Source organism: Melitaea cinxia, chromosome 20 (genome assembly GCF_905220565.1).
Source record: "Melitaea cinxia chromosome 20, ilMelCinx1.1, whole genome shotgun sequence".
In the NCBI taxonomy this organism is placed as follows: Eukaryota; Metazoa; Arthropoda; class Insecta; order Lepidoptera; family Nymphalidae; genus Melitaea; species Melitaea cinxia.
Window position 1 is genome coordinate 6,750,194 of NC_059413.1, and position 21,523 is coordinate 6,771,716.

The following is a 21,523-nucleotide window of genomic DNA, read 5'->3' on the forward strand; positions in this document are numbered from 1 at the left end:
ACTTAGTATTGGACTAATTCGTTGACGTTGTAATTGACAGATAACCTCTATTTTAATTATGACTATACATATAACTGATGTGTCAATTGGAGACAAAATTGTAAACACTTGGAAAAGAAAACTAACAATGCACTTATGTACCCGTATCAGATATTTGATGTTGCAGATTTTTATTAGAAGCCTTTTAATTCTTTAGACGTAGTATGTTATAAAAATATTTGTTTTTATTATATTGTACTGACCAGATTAAATTTTCCAAGCTGCCAACTTTTTGTAATGAAAATTAAATAGAATGTGCAGTTTGAAAAATACTACTTACATATCATACATTGAAACGGAAATTGACACTAAAGAAGAAACGTTTGTGCCTTTTAAAATTAATTATTTCGAACTTATATATCCTGTATGTTTGATGCAAAATGTTTTGCTTTATGTAGGTGGATTTCTTTGTTTCATTGTACCAAAATATATAGAAATATGTAAACTACTGTTTAGGTATACTGAAATAAAAATTAAATATGATTTTAATATTATAGTAATTGAAGCATATTTCTACTACTTCATGTTATTTATATTGAACTCTGTTTATAGCGCATTGAGATCTTCACCTACATAATAAAATGTGTATATTTTAAAAAAAAAATGTTAAATTTAGGATATTTTTTGTGCCACTTGTTTTTAATGTATGATATTTAAAATTTTATTTACTGGCCTGTCCACATAAGATGCATGTTATAATTGTTAGATTAACTTGACTGAGCAAAATTTACCTAATTACTAAATTGCTAGTGAACAACTAAAAAGCAATAACGTGTTAATAATAAAGTTTTGTACGCAATAAATAGTATTAACTACGGAAAATATGCTAAAATTAGGTCCTGAAAGAATTACGAAAATACTTATACGGGACTAACCCCGGCTCGATTTATTTTTTTGGATTTCTGAGACGTATACGCCATGGCACGTGGGCGAATTGGCATCGCGGTATGTCCTTTATATGTATAATGTCGTCGGACGGACGTCCATTAATTACGTGAGCTCAGAATAGGGGCGGGGAGGGGGGTCAAACGATATCTCACCAAACCTCTCTTAAACCGAGGGGGGATAATCGAAAATCTCACCTTAACTTCAGAAACTAAAAAACTATAAAAAAATATATTTTTTGAGTGTTCATTTTGCCCACTACAATAAATCTCATAGCTATTAAAATAATTTAGTTTTTGCTTTGAATTTTATTTAATTTAAATAAATTTACTATAGTATACCTCAATAGTTTATTATTTTCCCGAATAATAAAAATAAATTTAGTTTATAATACTTTTAGCGTTAATCTCACGTAAGTGGTAGTCCAGGCAAATCTCATTATATCTCACCTAAGAGAGGGACGAGTATAAACTTATCGAAAAATAGCTCACGTAATTAATGGATGTCCCCTAAGAGTTGAAAGTGACCGTGAAAATTTAAGAACTTATATAATTAGGAAGATATTTTTAATTTTGTACAAAAAAACGTACCTTGTGTGTAAAATTAATTTTTTGATACAATTAAATATGACAGCCCTTATTATATTCTTTTCTTGTATTTGATAATGGCTGCGATTTGACTAAAATACAAAACCTTTAAAAGCTAATTTGTACGAATTCGACTCATTTTAACTGTTCATTCTAGGGTAATTGTAGTATTTTTACTTTTATATTCGATAGTGTGTATTGTAAGACGATTAGATTTATTTCAGGCCAAACGGCCTTAATTTATTTTAGCTTCATTTTTATTTAAAAAATGATAATCACACATTGATTGCGTGAGTATTGCACTCGATTTTAAGATTGGTATCATGAATTGCATTTAACTATAATTTAATTTGTTTACAAAACTACATTAAAAATTTTCTTAATACATTTGTAGTTTCTTTTATTTACAGGTTTTAAATAAAATTCTTTGTGGAAAAAAGTATTTATTGCTCTCGAATATTAACAAACAAAACAACATCTAACTTAGAAATAAAAGCACTTCACAGAAAATAATTTACACTTTGTAGTGATAATATAATTATATAAAAGGTGATGCGCTATTCCTTCTATTTTAAAAGGAAACGGCACATTATACTGGATCCCAACTATATAGTTTAAAAAGGATCTACCGACACCCTGCGCTTACATGGCGGCAGCTAATTTCTCGTAGCTAGTTCGTTGCAGAAACAATAAGTTGTCGAATGCCATACAAAACACGTCTATTCAGTGCTATGAGCTGCTGCAAAGTTAGTGTTGTATAGTACTTCCAAAGTGTAGTACTACCAACTTTAAATAAGTCTATCGAATAATATAAAATTGTTTGAGACGCAAGAATAAAAAAAAAAAACTAAAAATGTTAGAACCTTTAGAACAGCAAAGGTGACCTTTAATTGAAATATTTTTAATTTACTATTGTTTGATTTATTTTGTAACAAAATGACTACAGCCCGGTTCGTATACCTATATATATATATATATATATTTTTTTTTTTTGATAAAGAAATTGGCTTAATGAAAAAATGTAAAACGTTAATATTGTACAAAGACCAACCTTTAGAATTAACAAATCTAAAATGCTAAAATGTTGTAGTTTTTTAAACACTATATATCTAAATACCTAAGTTTTTCATTCATTTTTATGAGCTATAAACTAAATGAATAATATCGACTGCATACAAAATGTAAAAAAAAAACAAACTAATGATAATGGTTACTAAAATCAATATAAGATATTGTAGAAGTATATTTTATTATGTCCTATTATTGCTACAAGTTTATTGAGTAAATAATATTAACAGGCACTGTTTTCATTAACAGAATTATATCTAAAGTACACCAGAAACTAATATTTTCTTTTATCTATACAGACAAAATAGATTAGATACAATTAATTATGTACGATGTACAGGCACAAGTGGTAAGCATCGTTATTATTTTAAATATTTTAAAATCTTGTTTTGAAGGATTTATAAGTAAAATGCGTGAATTTTAAAGTGGAGAAATATAATGGCAGGTTATACACTCTGTCCCAATATTTTTTTTGACGTGACAATGTCTAATAACTCGATGAACGTTGGCTGCATGCACGAAAAAGGATGTTTCATTATAGCTTTACGCTACGGTCTTATTACACAGATCAGAACACAGCCCAATTTCAATGGTTAGAGATTATAATGTCTAACTTTTTGTTTGCTTCAATGCCGCTGTACGCTTACGTTACGTCACTACTATCGCTTAGTGCGGTAACGTGGTGCGATGGTGACCTTCATTTTAATTGGATATATTGAGTGACGTTTTATTGTAATTGGTTATATTTTAAAACCTAAATGCATGACGTGTGATAAAAAAGAGACAAAATGCTATTTTGCCCATAGATAAAACACTAATATATGGGTAGTCATGCCACTCATACCTCTGGGGGCTTTTAACCATTAGGCCAACATACCCCCACCAGTTTGCCGACCTGTGTAACAAGAATGTGTGTTACGCTCATTGTACGCTTGCGCCGTATCTATCTCTCTTCCACTCGATTGGCCTATGCGTCCGAGGAGATGTTTTTTAGGACGTTGTCACGTCAAATTATCATACGTAAACAAACTTTACAGACAAACAATTTTTTTTTTGAACTTTGTTTCCATTTCATGTTCATGAATTCGCTTAAAGTATAGATCATACCTAGTGATGTGATGATCTGGGTTGAGTGTGGTTATTAATATAGAATGTGGTCAGTAGCAGACGAGGGTAACGCTATCTGTGGTCAGCGCAGACGAGGGTAACGTTATCTGTGGTCGGCGCAGACGAGGGTGACGTTATCTGTGGTGAGTGCGGACGAGGGTGACGGTGTCTGTGGTCAGTGGTGGATGGTGTAGAGCGCGGGGTGCGCGTGCGGCGGCTGCAGGATGATGCGGTGCACGCCGCCGAGCTCCTGCGCCAGGCCGGACGCCAGGCCCGATACCACGGCGCCCGGCTGCAGCTGTGCATATAAGAATATACTTTGTTATTTTATTTTAAAACACAACTTTAAAACATAATATTTGTTAAAAGATAGCTTAGAAAAATCACAAATATTTGCAATATAATTATGCTAAATATGGTATTAGCGACAGAGGGACGGGTCGGGGTGGTGGCGTCGATCGAGCCTCGTTTTCGCGCCTTTTTTAACCGACTTCCAAAAAAGGAGGAGGTTCTCAATTCGACTGTATTTATTTTTTATGTATGTTACATCAGAACTTTTGATCGGGTTGACCGATTTCGACAAATTTTGTTTCAATTGAAAGGTGGTGTGTCAATTGGTCCCATTTAAATTTCTTTGAGATCTAACAACTACTTTTCGAGTTATATTTTTTTTCGTTTGCGAGCAAACACAATTATTGTTTAGCGATAACTGTTACAATTTTATTTTAAGTACAAAGTCTCTTGTGACAAGTGATATAAGTCGAATTATACTCTTTTTGTGACGTGATCGTGGGCATTATGAGAAAAATAATTGTGTTTGCATACAAACGAAAAAAAACCGACTTCAATTACATCGACAAGTAATACAACGTAGATCGACGAAAAATTAGTTCAGTAACTACGCGTTATCAAAGATTACTCAAAAAGTAGTTATCAGATCTCAATAAAATTTATATGTGACCACATGACAAACATCAGCTTTCGATAAAATTATTAAAATCGGTACACCCAGTTAAAAGTTATTGCGGATTTTCAAGAGTTTCCCTCGATTTCTCTGGGATCCCATCATCAGATCCTGGTTTCCGTATCATGGTACGAAACTAGGGAACCGACTTCCAAAAAAGGAGGAGGTTCTCAATTCGACTGTATTTTTTTTAATGTATGTTACATCAGAACTTTTGACCGGGTAGACCGATTTCGACAAATTTTGTTTTAATCGAAAGGCAGTGTGTGCCAATTGGTCCCATTTAAATTTATTTGAGATCTAACAACTACTTTTCGAGTTATATCTAATAATGCGTTTTTACTTAACGCTTTTTTCGTCGACCTACGTTGCATTATACCGCATAACTTTCTACTGGATGTACCGATTTTCATAATTCTTTTTTTGTTGGAAAGGAGATATCCCTAGTTTGGTACCGTGATAAGAAAACCAGGATCTGATGATGGGATCCCAGAGAAATCGAAGGGAAACTCTCGAAAATCCGTAATAACTTTTTACTGGGTGTACCGATTTTGATAATTTTTAATTTAATCGAAAGCTGATGTTTATTATGTGGTCACATATAAATTTTATCGAGATCTGATAAGTATTTTTTGAGTAATCTTTGATAACGCGTAGTTGCTTGACTATTTTTTCGTCGATCTACGTTGTATTACTTGTCGATGTAATTGAAGTCAGTTTTTTCTTTTCGTTTGCGAGCACACACAATTATTGCACTTAATAGTTCTGAAAAAAGGTACCTACAACTTAACATTTTTTTTCGTAAATAACCTTCAAAATAAAATATTTACCAAATAAAAAGTATTACATTTGATATTATACCTATCTTTAAAATATACCTACATAGATATATATAAGCCATCGTGGACTTTTTGGAGATGAATAAAAGAAAAAAATTTCACCACACATTTTAGTATATTAAATACCTCAGAGATTTCGGAATTACACATTTTCGAACGTACCGAGAAACTAGATTTACATTTGATATGCTCACGGTACGTAAGACTAATGACTCAAGTGCATTTATGGTCGTCCATATATTCAGAAAATGATACGTTTTTCTCACGATCTTCACGTTAAATACAAGAACCAGGCTAAATTGTTCGTATGCTGCAGGTACTTCTTACTTTTGCATTGATTTGTACATAAACGGTTACTGTGTTCGGGTTTTACGAGAAGCAGTCGAGTACGTTTTCTTACGTTGATTTTTCAGATTGTTTAAGACCATGGAAACTATTATTTTTGGCACAAATACAAACTCGCATACATAGATATGCGCAACGGAATAAATTATAGGGCAAAGTTGAACGAGGCGATCCCCTCATTAAGTAAGGAAAGCGAAACTTTTTCCGCTATTAGCAGTAAAAGTTTCGCTGCATTGAAATGGATCATCTTGCCAAGAATGAAACTAGCACACAGTGACAATATCGAACAAACGACACTAAGAGTAAATGTCTATTCCGTTAAATCATTTAATATGAGCAATGACCTTGAACACGAGCCTCACATCAGCCAGGTAGAATGTTCAAATTTCCTGCTCAAAATATGGAGCAGCCCGACTGGAGTAGTAACCTCGACCTTACAGAAGACCACAGCTAAATAATACTGTTTTCAAGCAGTATTGTTCCCCTATTGGTGAGTAAGGTGACCAGAGCTTTTGGGGGGATTGGGGATTGGGTCGGTAACGCGCTTATGATGCTTCTGGTGTTGCAGGCGTCTATAAGCTACGGTAATCGCTTACCGTCAGGTGAGCCGTACGCTTGTTTGTCGACCTAGTGATATAAAAAAAAAAAAAAAAATGTTCACAATACCTGCAGAATGTTGGGCAGCATGGTCTGGCAGGACGAGGTGGCGACGTGCAGCTGCTCCTGCTGCACTTGCTGCACGCCCACCGCCTGCCGCAGCGAGCGGTCGTTCAAACGTCCGTGTGGATCATAGTTATACCAACTGAGGTCGGGATAATGCCGAATATTCGGCACAAAATCTAGAGCAGCCCGACTGGGGAACTACCTCGACCGTAGATAGTATAGGAGATCGTCGCTAAATAATACTTTTTTCAAGAAGTGTTGTGTGGCTGTGATAAGTAAGGTGACCAGAGCTCCTGGAGGGCAATGGGCCCCGCCCATCGGACTAGGATCGGCAGACGCGTTTGCGATGATTCTGGTGTTGCAAGCGTCTATAGACTACGGCAATCGCTTTCCATCTGGTGAGTCGTACGCTTGTTTGCCGATCTAGTTGTATAAAAGATTAATGGACAAATCTTTAAGTTCCAGTTACACGATATTCAATCATCAAAGTCACTAAAAAACTAATACTTGCTATAACTGGAGAAAAATAATGGCAGCTTGATTTATTTTAAACAATAACTTTTTATTATATACAACAGAATACAGATTTATACTACTAAGAAGGACTAAGGAGTATAATCAAAAATTTTAACTACGGATTACAATTTTTCACCAAGAATTATATACTAAAACAAATATTTCGATTGAATATTATGAATATGGCCTTACATGTATTTGTATGGGCTGGTGTTGGGGATGTATTTGAATCGTCTGCACCTGTAGCTGCGGCTGCTGTTAACACATACAATTATTAAAAAATTAATACATATAAAAATAGTTATGTGCCCCTAGTATTTTTTTATGTAATTTGATCACAGTAGATATATGAAAGTTTAAACGTCTAACGTTTTTTTAACGTTTTGTTAGTTTAAGTTTTACGTGTATCCCTTGTATCCCTTGATGTATCCAACATTGTTTGTATTAGGCATGGTTGGATACAACAGGTTGGAGACTAGGAGAGAGCTGGCTCTGGTAACTTATATTTTAAAATTATTCCACGGTGTTGTCAATAATCCAGGTAATGCAGTGGATATGTTTGAGCGTACCCGATAGGTATCTACAACGGCCACGGCAGAACCGAGCTAGTGCGCAACGGCCCCCTTGCTCGTTCAGTCAGAACGCTGAACTTGGTGGCTGACACACTAGACCTTTTTTCTTGTTCGTGGAATGAATTCTCAAAAGTTACTTTGTATATAATATGTTATGAGAAATGAATTTAATGTTTTTATATTTATTAATGCTACATTGTTTTTTTTTAGTATTACTGTTTAACGCCGAGTTGCACGAAAATAAATTAAAATTTAAGTAGTGATTAAACGAATTTAATCGCAAGAATTGTATGACATTCTTGTGATTAAATTAGTTTAATCTCTACTTAAATTTTAATTTTGTTTCGTGCAACTCGGCGTAAGTCAGCTAATTCTTTTAATTGTAGTTGAACATTTTTTTTCTTTGGCTTTTTGTCTCCGTTACTATGTCTAATGAATTGGGTTGTGCCTGTAATATTAGATGTAAGAAAATAAATGAATAAGTAAATAAATAAATAAATAAAATAAAGGACAAAAATATCTGACCTATTTAATATAAAATATGTTTGTTTCATAATTATATACATATGGAAGTAGCATGTTACTGTACCGTGTTAATTTGTTGATGTGTTTGTTGTAATTGCAACGATTGGACTGACGATATAACTGGATATTGTTGCCCGGTCTAAAAAATAAAAAAAAATGTATTACTTATGACCTATACAGTAAATAGGTTAGTGTAGATCATTTAAACAACTGTCAGGCAACCGTTGGATGTTTGTCAAACAATCAAAACGAATAAAAACAATTTGACTAATAAGATTTATCTACACTTGTCCATATAAGCTGACATTGTGCATTTTTTTTTCAGGGCTAAATAATCATGTATTACCCCAGAAACGGCAATTCCTTGCTGTACGTGAGGTGTGTGTATCGGCAATGTCAGTTGTTGCACGCTTCCCACTTGCAGCACTTGTTGCTGTAGCTGCTGCACTTGCTGTTGCTGCGCCTGCTGATGCACTTGTTGTTGTAGCTGCTGCTGCTGTTGTTGTTGCTGCTGTTGTTGTTGTTGTTGTTGTTGTTGTTGTTGCTGTTGTTGTTGTTGCTGCTGCTGCTGTTGGAGCTCTTGCTGTTGCTGTCAAGTATAACAATCACACTTAATGTATTTACTGATAGAAATGATGTTTATTCCAATGTTACAGTGGATTTAGATACATTTCCCATTTTCTTGCTAATCTCTGCTCTTCTAAATGGAGTATTTGAATTTTGTTAGATAACGGATCAATCTGTAAACACGATCTGTAATGCGTTTAGGTATTTTTTACAAACATGAAATAACGATGCCATTAGAATAATGTAAATTTTACTTTAAACTCGAAAGGACTAAATTATCATCATAACGTACTATACATACATACATATTATACTATATGATTAATATAGACTATTCTTTATTAAAATAATTAAATGTTACCTTAAATGCATACATCTTTTCTGAGCTATCGGGACTAAGCACACACATCTGAACGTGATTCAACATGTGTTTCTTCAAACTGCGTAAGTACATATAACTTTTAACACACAGTCCGCATTTAAACCTCTTTTGCGTCCCATTCTCTTCTTGAATTTCTATTTGCGCTATTTGTCCTTCGATTTGCGTTTGTGTTTCTTCAGCCTCAATATTCTCTTCCTTGTCATTGCTTTTCAATTCGGGTTCTTTATCCGTTTGCGTTACTGTTTCAAAGTTCGTGTCGACATTGTCTGTTGTTGCTTCATTTTCTTTCTTATCTAGCTTGTGTGTTTTAATATGTTTTTTGTAGGAACTGCACTCTATGAAACCTGTGAAAATTTAGCTGATATAAATTTGTGATAAGCGGTACGATTTCGTATTGCAGGTACTACATTTCCAAACTTTATGGTAGTATTTAATCTCATATAACTTTGAAAAAAAAAATATAATAAATTATGTAGTTACTGTGGTCGCGATAGACTAGTTAAATGCGTCTCGTTGTTCACCCTCGATTTATAGCTCTCAATCGTGATTTTGTATGTGTTGCGTGTTCCCGCACACGCCGCACTTGTACTTTTTCTCAGGTGTGTGTGTGTGGGTCTTCCTGACAGGCCCGAGGGTCTGTCTGGGTACGGGCTTCGAGGTTGCCCTCTTTACCCGGGCTTTCTTTTTTCTCAGGGGTTCGTTTGTATGTGCGTCTGTGTTGTGTGCGGTCGCTCACCCTTGCCGCACACGTCGCACTGGTACTTCTTCTCGCCGGTGTGCAGGCGGCGGTGCACGGCCAGGTACGAGGCGGAGCTGAACCGCTGCGAGCACAGCGCGCAGCCGAACAGCTTCTCGCCCGTGTGCTTGCTGGAGTGCACGCGCAGCTCCGAGCGCGAGCTGCAGCCCTTGAAGCACACCGGGCACACGAACCTGCCGGCGACGGCGGCTGCTTAGTACTAGTGCGCGCTCATGGTCGAGGTCGATTCGACCATAATCCATTTTAATTATAACTTTGCACATTATTAAGGTTCTATTGTAAAAGACTATAACTTCTATAATAATAAACAAAAGTATATATATGCGTGTGTGTCAAATACATGGTGTGTAATATACTTTTAAATGGTTTAATGTATTTTTATGCATTATTTCAAGAAAATATTAGCATTTTGCATTCTATTTATACTCCAACGTCCGCGCAATTTACGTAAAAATGGGTACAAAGTTTTTCTTTCACGTATTAATATATAGATTAGTAAAAAATTCAGAGATCCATTTATTCTAAATGTAATTAATTAATGATACGTTGACCAGACAGGTTGACCGGTCTATGTTAATAAAATGGAATCTAAATAAGTAGTAGCTAACTTTTACCCAAACACTTCTCGTAGCCTCGAGAATGTCAAGACGGTGTTTGTCTCAAGTAAAACATACGAGCATGAGTCGGCTCACTTCTTGTTCCCGGTGTGCGTGAAGACGTGGTTGTTCCGCGCGGAGGAGGTGGTGAAGCGCGCCGGGCAGGACTTGCAGGCGTACGGCTTCTCGCCCGTGTGCGTGCGCCGGTGGTAGATCAGCGCCGACTGCTGCGCGAACTTGCGCTCGCAGAACTGGCACTCGAACGGACGCTCGCCTGCGGGACCGGAATTGAGGACGTTGGACGACGACGGGACTCCATGACGAGGTATCGTGTCCACAGCTTTATTACCAACTAGCGACCCGCGACCCGGGGGTGTCGTAAGAGGCGACTAAGGGATAACAAGGTTCCACAACCACCTTGGAACTTAAGAAGCCGACCGATGGCGCGATAACCATCCAACTGCTGGCTTTGAAATACACAGGCCGAAGACGGGCAGCAGCGTCTTCGGTGCGACAAAGCCAGTACTGCGGTCACCAACCCGCCTGCCCAGCGTGGTGACTATGGGCAAAACACATGAGTTCACGTTATTTTTGGCGTAAACTTGTGGAGGCCTATGTCCATCAGTGGACTGTATAGGCTGTAATGATGATGATGATAACCCGCCCCGGCTTCGCACGGGTGCAATAATACTAAATATACTACAGAATGTCTCTATTTATAGTGTGAAGCTAGCTTTATAGCATGGTTATTAACATGGTTATTAACATAATAACAACGTTCAAATATGCGTCATTAGATTACACATTGTTACAGAATGCGTTGAAGAAATAAAGGTTCACTGCTCGTTCCCCGTAGGTGATAGCGTGATAATTTGTAGCCTATATGTTGACCCGACTTCTTAATAATATTCGTGCCAAATTTGAAGTAAATCCATGCGGTACCTTTTGAGTTTATCCCGGACATACATACATACAAACAGACAAAAATTCTAAAAACTATATTTTTAGCGGTATCGATTGTAGATCACACCCCAAGTATTCTTTTAAAAAAATATTCAATGTACAGTTTTGACTTTCCTACCATTTTATTATATGTAATAGATATTTTAAGTCGAGTTCATAAGCAAGAAAAATTCTGTAGGTGTAGCAGATCACGATCCACGTGAAAAAAAAGTGCGTGCGTACAAAGTACACATGTCAGAAGTGAAACTTCTTTGGCAAACTAATTTTTAAGTCTCGTTTATATTTATACAAATATAAAGCTTTAGATTTCCGTTTTAGCGCCATCGACAAAAACGTTGCCGTTTCATCAAAACGTTGACGTTTCCTTCGTAAAAATTTTGACCTAATGCGCCTAGTGAAGTTTCACTTCAAAAAACATTCCTAGGCCATTTTTAAATTTGACTTTGTCTAAATAGACGAGCCGATTTCCCAGTCAGCATCCAAATCATAAAGATTTCAGTATGAAATCTTTTAAAATACCTCATTAGCTCAGTAGCTCATTTTTATGAGCCCAGAATTTAGTTCATAATGAACTCATAAACAGGAAATAAATTTTTTACATCTAAACGAATATCTTCTTATTAAAGAGCTCTTTTTGATTTGATCTGAAAGTCTACGTTAGGTGGCATTTAACTTCTTGAGGAGGTCTTAAAAACATCATTCAGATGTAGGGTCTGAAGTCCAAATCATAAATTTGAGCTGATACGGACTGACCTATAATGTCATTTTGCTATCTGGGTTGATAAGACTCATTCCGCGTTATCCCTTCCGTGAGCACGTAAACACGCCTCTAAAGTATAATGAATAACATTCTACTTCAAAAAGAATTCTTTCCAATAAGCAGGTTTTAAGTTGTATTCATTAGTTAGTAATTATTTTGCACTTTATACATTTTTTAGGGCTATTTAAGATAGTATTAACTTTACTAAGTAAAGAATAACGCGCATAGTTGACAATGCCTTTTAAATATCTAACTCATACAAAAAAAATCGATAAACGATAAAAACACAAGCGGCCGCCGCCTGGCCCGCGCCCTGACCTACGACAATAATTCACTAACTCGCATAAGTACCTACGCAAGTATTCTCCATCTCATCATAACGTTTAATTAAAAGACAAACTTTCGTTCTAATGTCATCATCTACCCATTACCCTATACCCTATACTCGTATATATATGGCTGGATACGGCTGCTATGTTTCTTATTTTTTGTACTATTTCTGTTTTGTTCTGTTTTTTGATGATCTTTCAACAACTTAAGAGCCATTTCACAATTTTACGCTCTGCAAGTTTAGGTAAATTTGGTCGCATCGCGCGAGTCGTACGAGCCGCGCGATCTTTGTGCTAGTAAGTATAGTGTGACAACCAAAAGACCATCTTGATCATTTTCTGATGTATAATAAAAATTATAACTATGGTATAAAATGTTTTTTACATAATTAATTTGTTAAAAATTTCAAGTATGTTATATAACAACAGTCAATAAATTTAAAATAAAAATAAAAAAACAATTTTATGAAACAAATTTTTTAAAATTGATTTAGTTTTTTCAGTTTACGAATGAATCTAATATTTACGATATGAATAAAATAGCGTTTTATGACATCGACACCGACAAACATATTAATTAACAAATAACAAGACAAACAGATTGAAATGCCTATTTGTATTGATAATGTGAGAAAAGAAAATTAAATGATACATTTGTTTACAGAAATTATCATTATATTAATTTACAGTCTTTTTTGTAATATGTTTATTTTATTTATATTTTATTATAAAAGTATCAAATGCGGTTTATCCGCTATAACAACAGGCGCTTGCCGCGTGTGAGCGAAAGAGACGGCTGCGCAGAATTTGGCGTGGACCTTACCTCTTAGAGCGCTAGCGCTCGACTGATTTACTGGGCTTGATGCGTGGTAATATATACTATCTTTTTATTATTTAATATAAAATGTATTAAAAATGATTACATCTTTTAGTTATTTTTTTTTTGTATTCCTTAATGATGTAAGTTTACTTTGATGAAGATAGTTCGTTAAAATTTCTTAGTTTTCTAAGAAAAATATCGCTTTTAAAATTGTACTTATTTGGAAAATATTCGTAACTTTAAATTTTTTTATCGTTTAATAGAGATACAAATGGAATAAAAATCTGCGACAGTGCGCAACAAAATTATATTCCACATATTATGATATTTTTTAAAAATGGTTTCAACATAGAGGCTATTGAAAAGTAGGACTTCAAAGTATACATTGCGACCGTTTACCCAGGGAGGAGGCTGATGAAAAGGTTAATAATTTTATACACATAATATAAATCAAAATTCTGATCCGACTATGGACTACAACAAAGGTTGCATTATTATATTTTAAGAATATAAATTACATTATTGCATCCAACACTGAGATTAACGACGTCAAAATATTACAATTTCGCGGATTGTTACCGATTTTTGTGAAATGGCTCTTAATATTATATTTTCTACTACATCAGTATGAACGATGTTGGTGGAATATTTTCACTTAAAAAAATGTGAAACATAACGTTTGAAATGACTCGATAAGTTTTGATATTTCTGCGTATAAAATAATGTTAAGGAGCGTACCTGTATGCACTCTCATATGTGCATTTAGTTTGGATACTTCATAGAAAGCCTTGTTGCACACGTTACAAACGTGATTCCTGATACCTCGGTGTTTCTTCATATGTTGACACAGGGTTGAGTGCCGTCGGAACGTTTTGTTGCATTCTGAACATTTTAGAGGTTTCTCGCCGGTGTGCAAGCGGAAATGAACCTACAAATATGTCTTTACAATGTGAACAGATGTCTGTAATAAATAGTAAGTAAAACTTTTAAGGAGTTATGTATTTTAATTAAATGTTTTCGGTAACTGATAGTGTTAAACTAAAATAGATACATAAAACACAAGTCCTAAGGAGAAAGATATAATACCTTTTTAATAAATGAGATTTGATATAACAAGCTGGTTTAAAAAAAATGTAATATATTATAATGAATTAGTGACAAAATTATTGTCAGTTTGGTTGACATTTCTAAAACTTATTCAGAATTTCGTTAATATGGGCTTTGATTATTACAATATTTTGGGCGTAAAACGTTCTTGTGATCAAAATGAAATTAAAAAGGCTTATCGACGACTGGCACTCAAATATAATCCTGAAAAATACGAAAACGATGAAAATGTGAAAAGAATATTTGCACTCATCGGAGAAGCCTACGAGGTTTTAGTAGACCATAAATACAGAGCGATCTACGACCAGTACGGCGAGGAAGGGCTCAAGAGAGGCGTCCCCGGCCCTAAAGAATACATCCAACCTTACGTTTACCATGGAGACCCTTTACAGACATATCAAGACTTTTTCGGAACAAAGAATCCCTATGCTGATATCTTAGACTACTACGAAAACCCACCACCGATGTTCGAGTCACCTCTTGGAAAGGGTTATAAAGAAAAAGACCAAACCATAGTGCGACCACTCTCTCTCACTCTAGAGGAAGTCTACAAGGGATGTTTGAAGAAAATGAAGATACAGCGCTTAGTGTTCACGGATGAAACGTGTTCAGAGTTGAAACTACGAGAGAAGGTCCTGTCTATACCTATAAAGCCAGGCATTTATCCTAACACGGAGATCATATTTAAGGAAGAAGGAGATCAAGGCCCAACGAGGATACCAGCGGATGTGATGTTCATAACTGAAGATCGACCGCACGAAAATTTCTTAAGATCTGGACTAAGCGATCTCCTTATTATAAGGACGGTTACATTACACGAAGCCTTATGCGGTGTGACACTCACGCTTACAACGTTAGACGATAGGACATTAAGAATTAAAATAACTGACGTTATAACGCCGGAGTACGAAAAGGTAATTGAAGATGAAGGGCTCCCTATACCCGCGTGCCCCAACAAAGCCAAAGGTAATCTTAAGATACGATTTCACATAAATTTCCCGATATATTTAACGACGCGTAGTAAAAGAGCTTTCGATGAAGCGTTTAAAGTTCTAAATAAGGAAGACGAGAAATTCGACAAGTTACCCTGTGGAACATTGGAAATGCCTACCGATTATGAATAGAGATTATTATTATAATGTTTATATATACAATAAATATGGTTCAAAATATTTCATATATTCGTTTTAACTCACTTTCAAATCAGTCGGATTATAAAAACTCTTGCAACATATAGCACAAATGTAAGGCCTCTCTCCTCTGTGTCGAGCCATGTGCGACCTCAGTGCGTATCCACTGAAGAAACGTTTTTCGCAGACGGTACACTGGTGTGTCTTCTGTTCGAAATGTGTTTGTCTGTGTCGGTATAACAAAGTTTTGGTCGGGAATGTGCGTTGACAAACGGAACACGTTGGCTGTTTGGGAGGACGTTGTTCGTGTGTTCGCATATGCATTTTTAACATCCCAGGACCCTAAAAAAAAATAGTGATGCTGTCGTAGTAAAGTTCCAACAGGCACGAATATTATTATTATATATTTCGGCAGTTGAACCTGCAAAATAAAAGTATCAACTAAAACTTATTTAGATATGGGTACCTTGAAAGTTCTTTCACATATCGGACATTTGGGAGGTTTCTTGCAATTTGCTTTGATCCAATTCGAGTGAGATCGCATGTGCATCTTCAACCATCTCGCATGCTTGAACTCTTTGTGGCATAAATTACAAACGTGGCGTCCCGGGGCCACTGACGACGTCGCTTGGAAGACTACCATTTGAAGGTAGTTTTCTTCGTCAGAGTTCAGTCCTTCATCTGTTTTCGGTTGGACCGTTTTTTCAGGCTCCAGCTAAATAAGTTTATATTATGCTTTTATTACTTAAGTATATTAACTCATTAACGAGCGTTATCTATACTTCTATACTAATATTATAATGGTAAAGTTTCTGACTTTGTTTGTTTGTTTGTAGGGGATAATCTTCGCAAATACTTATCCGATCATGAAAATTCTTTTACTTACAGAAAGCTACACTATTCAGAAGTGATACAGGCTATATTTTAATGTTATTGAACAAAAAAAAAAATCAATGAAAAATAATAGTATATGTAAATCAAGTCGAAGAAATGCGAGGGAGATGAAAACTTTACTATTTACATCACAAAAATAATAATCAAAGTCGGAAGGGTCGGTCAGTATAAAATACAGTGCAACCTCGATATATCGAAGGTAAAACCAATTAGAAGATATTCTTTTTCCTAATTTTTAGAAACTTATTTAGGTATTATGAATCTTAGTATTACCTAAGTATTCATATGTACCTTGTACGTTACGTAAACATCTACAAAATTTATCAGATTATAATCAGTAGCTAATATTTGCGTATTGTTAGAGTCCAGTCGGCAAATATGACTCATTTCAAAACTGTATTGCAATTGACTTTTTCATACTAGACAGAAGGTAAATATCGGTAGTAAATCAACATGTTGGGGAAAAAAGTTCTGGTACATGTATGAGAAGCAATGTGGTAAACTAAAATTTAACGCTTTTCTTTTAATTATCGGAATACAATTAGCAGTACAGCTTGCAGCGGTTAGTTGAAACGTTCGACTCAGTTACTTAATGACCATATTATTTAAAAATAAAAAATAATAAAATAATAACTAGGTTAATCTTAAGCAAAATTTAGTTTAAATGTTGCCTATAGATCAGAAATGTAGAAATTTATAGACTAACACTTACTTTATCAATATCGAATTCTTCTTTTTGTAAAATTTCTTGAGTAATATTTGCTTGGGTGTCTGTATTGTCTGCAAAGAATCCTTCGAGCATTTGATTTGCATTGGTACTGAGATTCGTCATTTCCATGAACTGTATATTTCTGTATACCGATTGCGCTTCCTTCTCTTTCTGTAAAAAATTAAACATATAAATATAACATACGTGGCTATAAACATCGGGTCATTAGCTTCCCACGTCAATAATAATATTAAGAAGTTTTTAGATAACTAGGGGGCAAACAAGTGTACCTACGGCCCGCCAAATACTCCAGCAACACCATACGCATCGCAATCCCGTTGCCAACACTACTGTCGACCTTGTGAGGTTGTGGGTATTTCCACAGTCGGGCTTCTGCAGATTTTGAACAGGCCTATATTTTTCCTGCCGTGTCCTACCTACCTTACCCTTACTTTGTTAATATTATTAATCAAATTAACAATCAATAATATTAAAAAGTACAACCGGTATAGGTATATTTTCAGGTGTAAATATAGAATTATATTATGAGAGGAAAGTAAAGACTTATGTCGATATTCCTCTGTGATCGAGAGATAAAATATCAAAGCAAGCTGCATATTAGTTACTTTTATGGGTGAAGATGATATCGTGCAAAAAATTAGAGAATTTTCCCACCTCAAGGTTTTCCTTTAAAGCCTCTTCCGCCAACGCCTTCGCTTGCTCGCGGAGTATGATATCATTTCTCTCCACGAGATCCTTAAAAGCGTGAGATCGGGATATCTGATGTACACACTGTAAGCACAGCTGTGATGGTAGTCCATCACCAACAGCGACCTAAAGATGGTATGTATAAAATTTAAATTGTTTTATTGAAAATTAATCAACAATTTTTTTATACATATTATATGTACGTAAGTAGGTAATTCAAATATCAAGAAGCTCAAGCTCATAAAAACTTCTAGAGAAGTCTTTTGCTTCTTAAGTGCTTTGCAAATGAAACATTTTAAGAGAAATTAAAGTCATTATAATACAAAACTAAGAAGCGGTACCACCTGTTACTGATAAAGTTAAATATAATAAGTATCTAATGAGTTTTATTAGCAAGAGATAAAACAGACCCTTAAGGCTTGTTATACCTTAACTAATAAACTATAACTTTTGAATTAACAAGTTGCGAATAGAAATTTCCGACGGATAAAGTGAAGCTTATTACAATGTACTCTGTGGTGTAGCTTCATGGTGAATAAAAAAATAATATTTTTAAACTATTGTCGGTTGGTACCGGTGAAACTGTAGTTTATTATTTGAGCTAAAAGAGGTAAGGATTTTGCTCATACTGATAACTTAATTTTTAGCGTCTTTCCTTCTTTCAAGACCGTGTCTTAATTTATCTTCATTACTACCTTATTATAATGGTGATTTGTGTAAAAACCCTAAATACGATAGTCTTTAAAATATTTTATCGATATACAATTTTATTAATTGAAAAAGAAAAAATATGTCCACTTATGTAAGAAAAGCAATAGTGACAAGATGTAAATTAGACAAATTTCATTTAAGCTAAGGTGATAAAAATGCGCAATAAAATCATAATAATTGTGTTTGCTCGCAAACGAAAAAAAAAATCGACTTCAATTACATCGACAAGTAATACAACGTAGTTAGACGAATAAATAGTCAAGTAAATACGCGTGTAATCGGATCTCAATGAAATTTAAATGTGAACCACATGATAAATATCAGTTTTCAATTAAATTAAAAAATCATCAAAATCCATTAAAAAGTTATGCGGTATAATACAACGTAGGTAGGTTAAGTATTAGATATAATTCGTAAATTAAAATGGAACCAAATGACACGCAACACCTTTCGATTAAACCTGAGAGAAAAATCTACTAGAGTAGATCGACTGGTTAAATGTTTCCTATAAAATAATATATTATAGGTACTACCATTCTGTTTATTTTTAAATAAGAAAAAATATGTTCATTATTTATCAACTCATTATTAATCATTCAAAATTTTTACTAAAATTTTATAGAAAATTAGGTTCTTTTACAGAAATTCAGCTTTTGAATCACGATTATTAGAAATTCGTTTGAATACATTTTCACACTTTTTATTACAGAAATATACTAAATAAAAAACTATATTTAAGATATGAATATGCAAGTAATTATATTACTACGTAACTATTTAATTCTTTTAATGTTAATCAAAACGTAATGGTGGTTAAAATCTATATTTATAACTTAAAGTAACTCCAAAAAGTACTTATAAAAATGTAAAGTAGTAGTATAGCGGTTTTGAGTTATACTATTAATGAATACTTTAATAGTTCAACCATCTCATTCACTCATTCCAATAACACGTTCAAAATCAGAAGAGGATAGCTAGCTATTACTCAATGAAAATTCCTAGAATATTCAAGCACGAAAATCTTAAATGATCTGTTATCACATGACTTCGAAACAAAGATGACTCGATGCGACAACCACTGTCATCGCAACTAGCTTACATATAAAATAATGAGTGCGAACGAGACAACAGCAATTTCCAAAAATAAATGTATCAATCTGTTATCTCACCTGCACTTTTGATATGCCCATTAACATTGTAGCTGTAAGTTGCTCAAATAATGGTCGCATGTCCTTTTTTATTTGCAAGCAAGCGCGACATATTTTCTCAAAATTATATTTTTGCGTTTTATTAATGGCCGCCATTTTGAATGGCAGCTATCGAGCTGTTTTTGTCCTTGTTCTACGAGTTACACTTTAAAAATATTTCTTGCGATACACATTTGTTTTTAATTAATACACTTACATATTTATATACAAATTTTCACTTATAAAAGTAAAACACTCGTGAAACGGTACAATTTGTAAATTCAATTTCAAGAATCGTAAACGCACGTACACAAGAAAGACAGACATAGCTTTATAGTTATGAAGTCATCGTTTTGCCAACTAGCTTACGAGGAGGGGGCGAGTGTCAATGTCGTATGCAGCGATTCTCCATGAGTAAGAGCAAGATAGATATAGTTACGCAACATTGTCATGGTAACAGAAGAAAATGTGAAAGTTATTTCTCTATATTTTGTAAACTACAACAGAATTTTGCACTACAGTTTATATATTGTTAGAAACTTTCCCATGACCCGGCTCAGTGACGTCGTGCAACGGAGCGCGGAGAGCGGGGCAATAACGCCGCGTGCGCCACGTCGCATCATGCGGTAGCATCGCTCTCTTTGCTTCGAGCTCGCGGCAGCGACGGACGTACTCTCTAGTGCTAATAAGACGCGTACTTGTACTTGTGTTGTTAAACATTTATTTAGTTGATGTAAATGAATAAATCTTGTAAGGTTACTCCGTGTCTTATTCGTTTCTTTAAAATAAAATTCTCTTTCACTTCTGATTTCTAAGATCAGAAGTGGGATAGATACACGCGCGTTTCGACCGTTCGCCATTGTTATAAATCAACAATAGTGATTGTGTAATATTTCTTTTCTTCTTTCATAAGAAAAAAATAACCTCATGTAACTTGTTATATGTGTGTCGAGTGTAGTATTTTGTTTAAAATCAACAATAGTAATTGCGTAATATTTTTTGTTTTATTTAAAAAAAAGCTTTGTGTTGTTCGTTACGTTATTTGTATCAAGTGTGGTATTCAGCTATTTAGTTAGAAATGTCTGATCGTGAGTCTGGGTGTACGGGTTGACACACTCCGTCTGAAGAACGATATAAAACGCAGAATTCTTGTAGACGTCGTGGTAATTCACGCAGTAGTAATAACGACCGTTTGGATAGACAAACTCGTTCCTGTCACAATCGTAGTAAATCTCCCTGTGAAAGTACGAGGGATAGGCGCCGCGATAGTTCGTATGGCCGTCGTGATAGTGTACGACGTGATGATCCTTTTAATCGAATACTCGAGTGGTTAAATGCACTAGAGAGTAGGCTGTCTACTACGGCGCCATTGACGTCAAGTCCGATACCGCATCCCAGCGCCGGGGCGTGCATCCCAACTTTCGCAGCAGGAAACAACGAGGTCTCTGTGGACGATGCGGAGTCGCACGCGACAGGTCAAGCGTCCGAGGCGCTTCGCGATGACAGCGCAGGGACAGCGGACAGGATTGTTGACGCGTTTTTCATTCAAGTAAGATCTAAGCATTACTATATATCGAACTTCGACCCCAGTGTTCATGATTCTGACCTGTGGTGCGCAGAACTAGATCGCGCTCGGAAATTAAATAACTGGGACTATCGAGAATGTCTGGGACACATAGGCGGTTGCTTACGTGGTGATGCTAAATGCTAATGCATGGCTGGATGGCTGGACTGCACGTATACGAATTTTAAAACTGAATTTCGGTTGTTGTGGCCATGTGAGGTGAATTAAA

At 35.1% G+C, this 21,523-nt stretch overlaps 1 protein-coding gene and 1 long non-coding RNA gene across 2 annotated transcripts; both read right to left on the minus strand.

The window, feature by feature from the left end:
• Window positions 1-3,685: 3,685 nt before the first annotated feature.
• On the minus strand, window positions 3,686-7,412 carry LOC123663375. Its single transcript, XR_006744643.1, has 3 exons — window positions 7,206-7,412; window positions 6,501-6,584; window positions 3,686-3,984 (listed from the first exon to the last, which is right to left on the minus strand). It is a non-coding gene; the product is annotated as an uncharacterized LOC123663375 (long non-coding RNA).
• Window positions 7,413-8,760: 1,348 nt separating this feature from the next.
• LOC123663688 (zinc finger protein 3 homolog) lies at window positions 8,761-20,094 on the minus strand. The gene is made up of 11 exons (XM_045598356.1): window positions 19,713-20,094; window positions 17,800-17,958; window positions 17,128-17,295; window positions 15,988-16,236; window positions 15,588-15,863; window positions 14,023-14,212; window positions 10,509-10,686; window positions 9,796-9,989; window positions 9,163-9,403; window positions 9,039-9,117; window positions 8,761-8,850 (listed from the first exon to the last, which is right to left on the minus strand). Exons 1-11 carry the CDS (start codon window positions 19,845-19,847, stop codon window positions 8,761-8,763), a joined length of 1,959 nt encoding a protein of 652 aa, XP_045454312.1. The 5' UTR covers window positions 19,848-20,094.
• Between the last annotated feature and the right edge of the window lie 1,429 nt (window positions 20,095-21,523).

Bases quoted from the DNA above. Each gene is read 5' to 3' on its own strand.
- LOC123663688 (XM_045598356.1), bottom strand. From the start codon at position 19,847: ATGGCGGCCATTAATAAAACGCAAAAATATAATTTTGAGAAAATATGT. The intron at 17,959-19,712 runs GTGAGATAACAG...TACCATCTTTAG, and splicing joins TGGGCATATCAAAAGTGCAG to GTCGCTGTTGGTGATGGACT. The intron at 16,237-17,127 runs GTAAGTGTTAGT...AAACTTATTTAG, and splicing joins AAGAATTCGATATTGATAAA to CTGGAGCCTGAAAAAACGGT.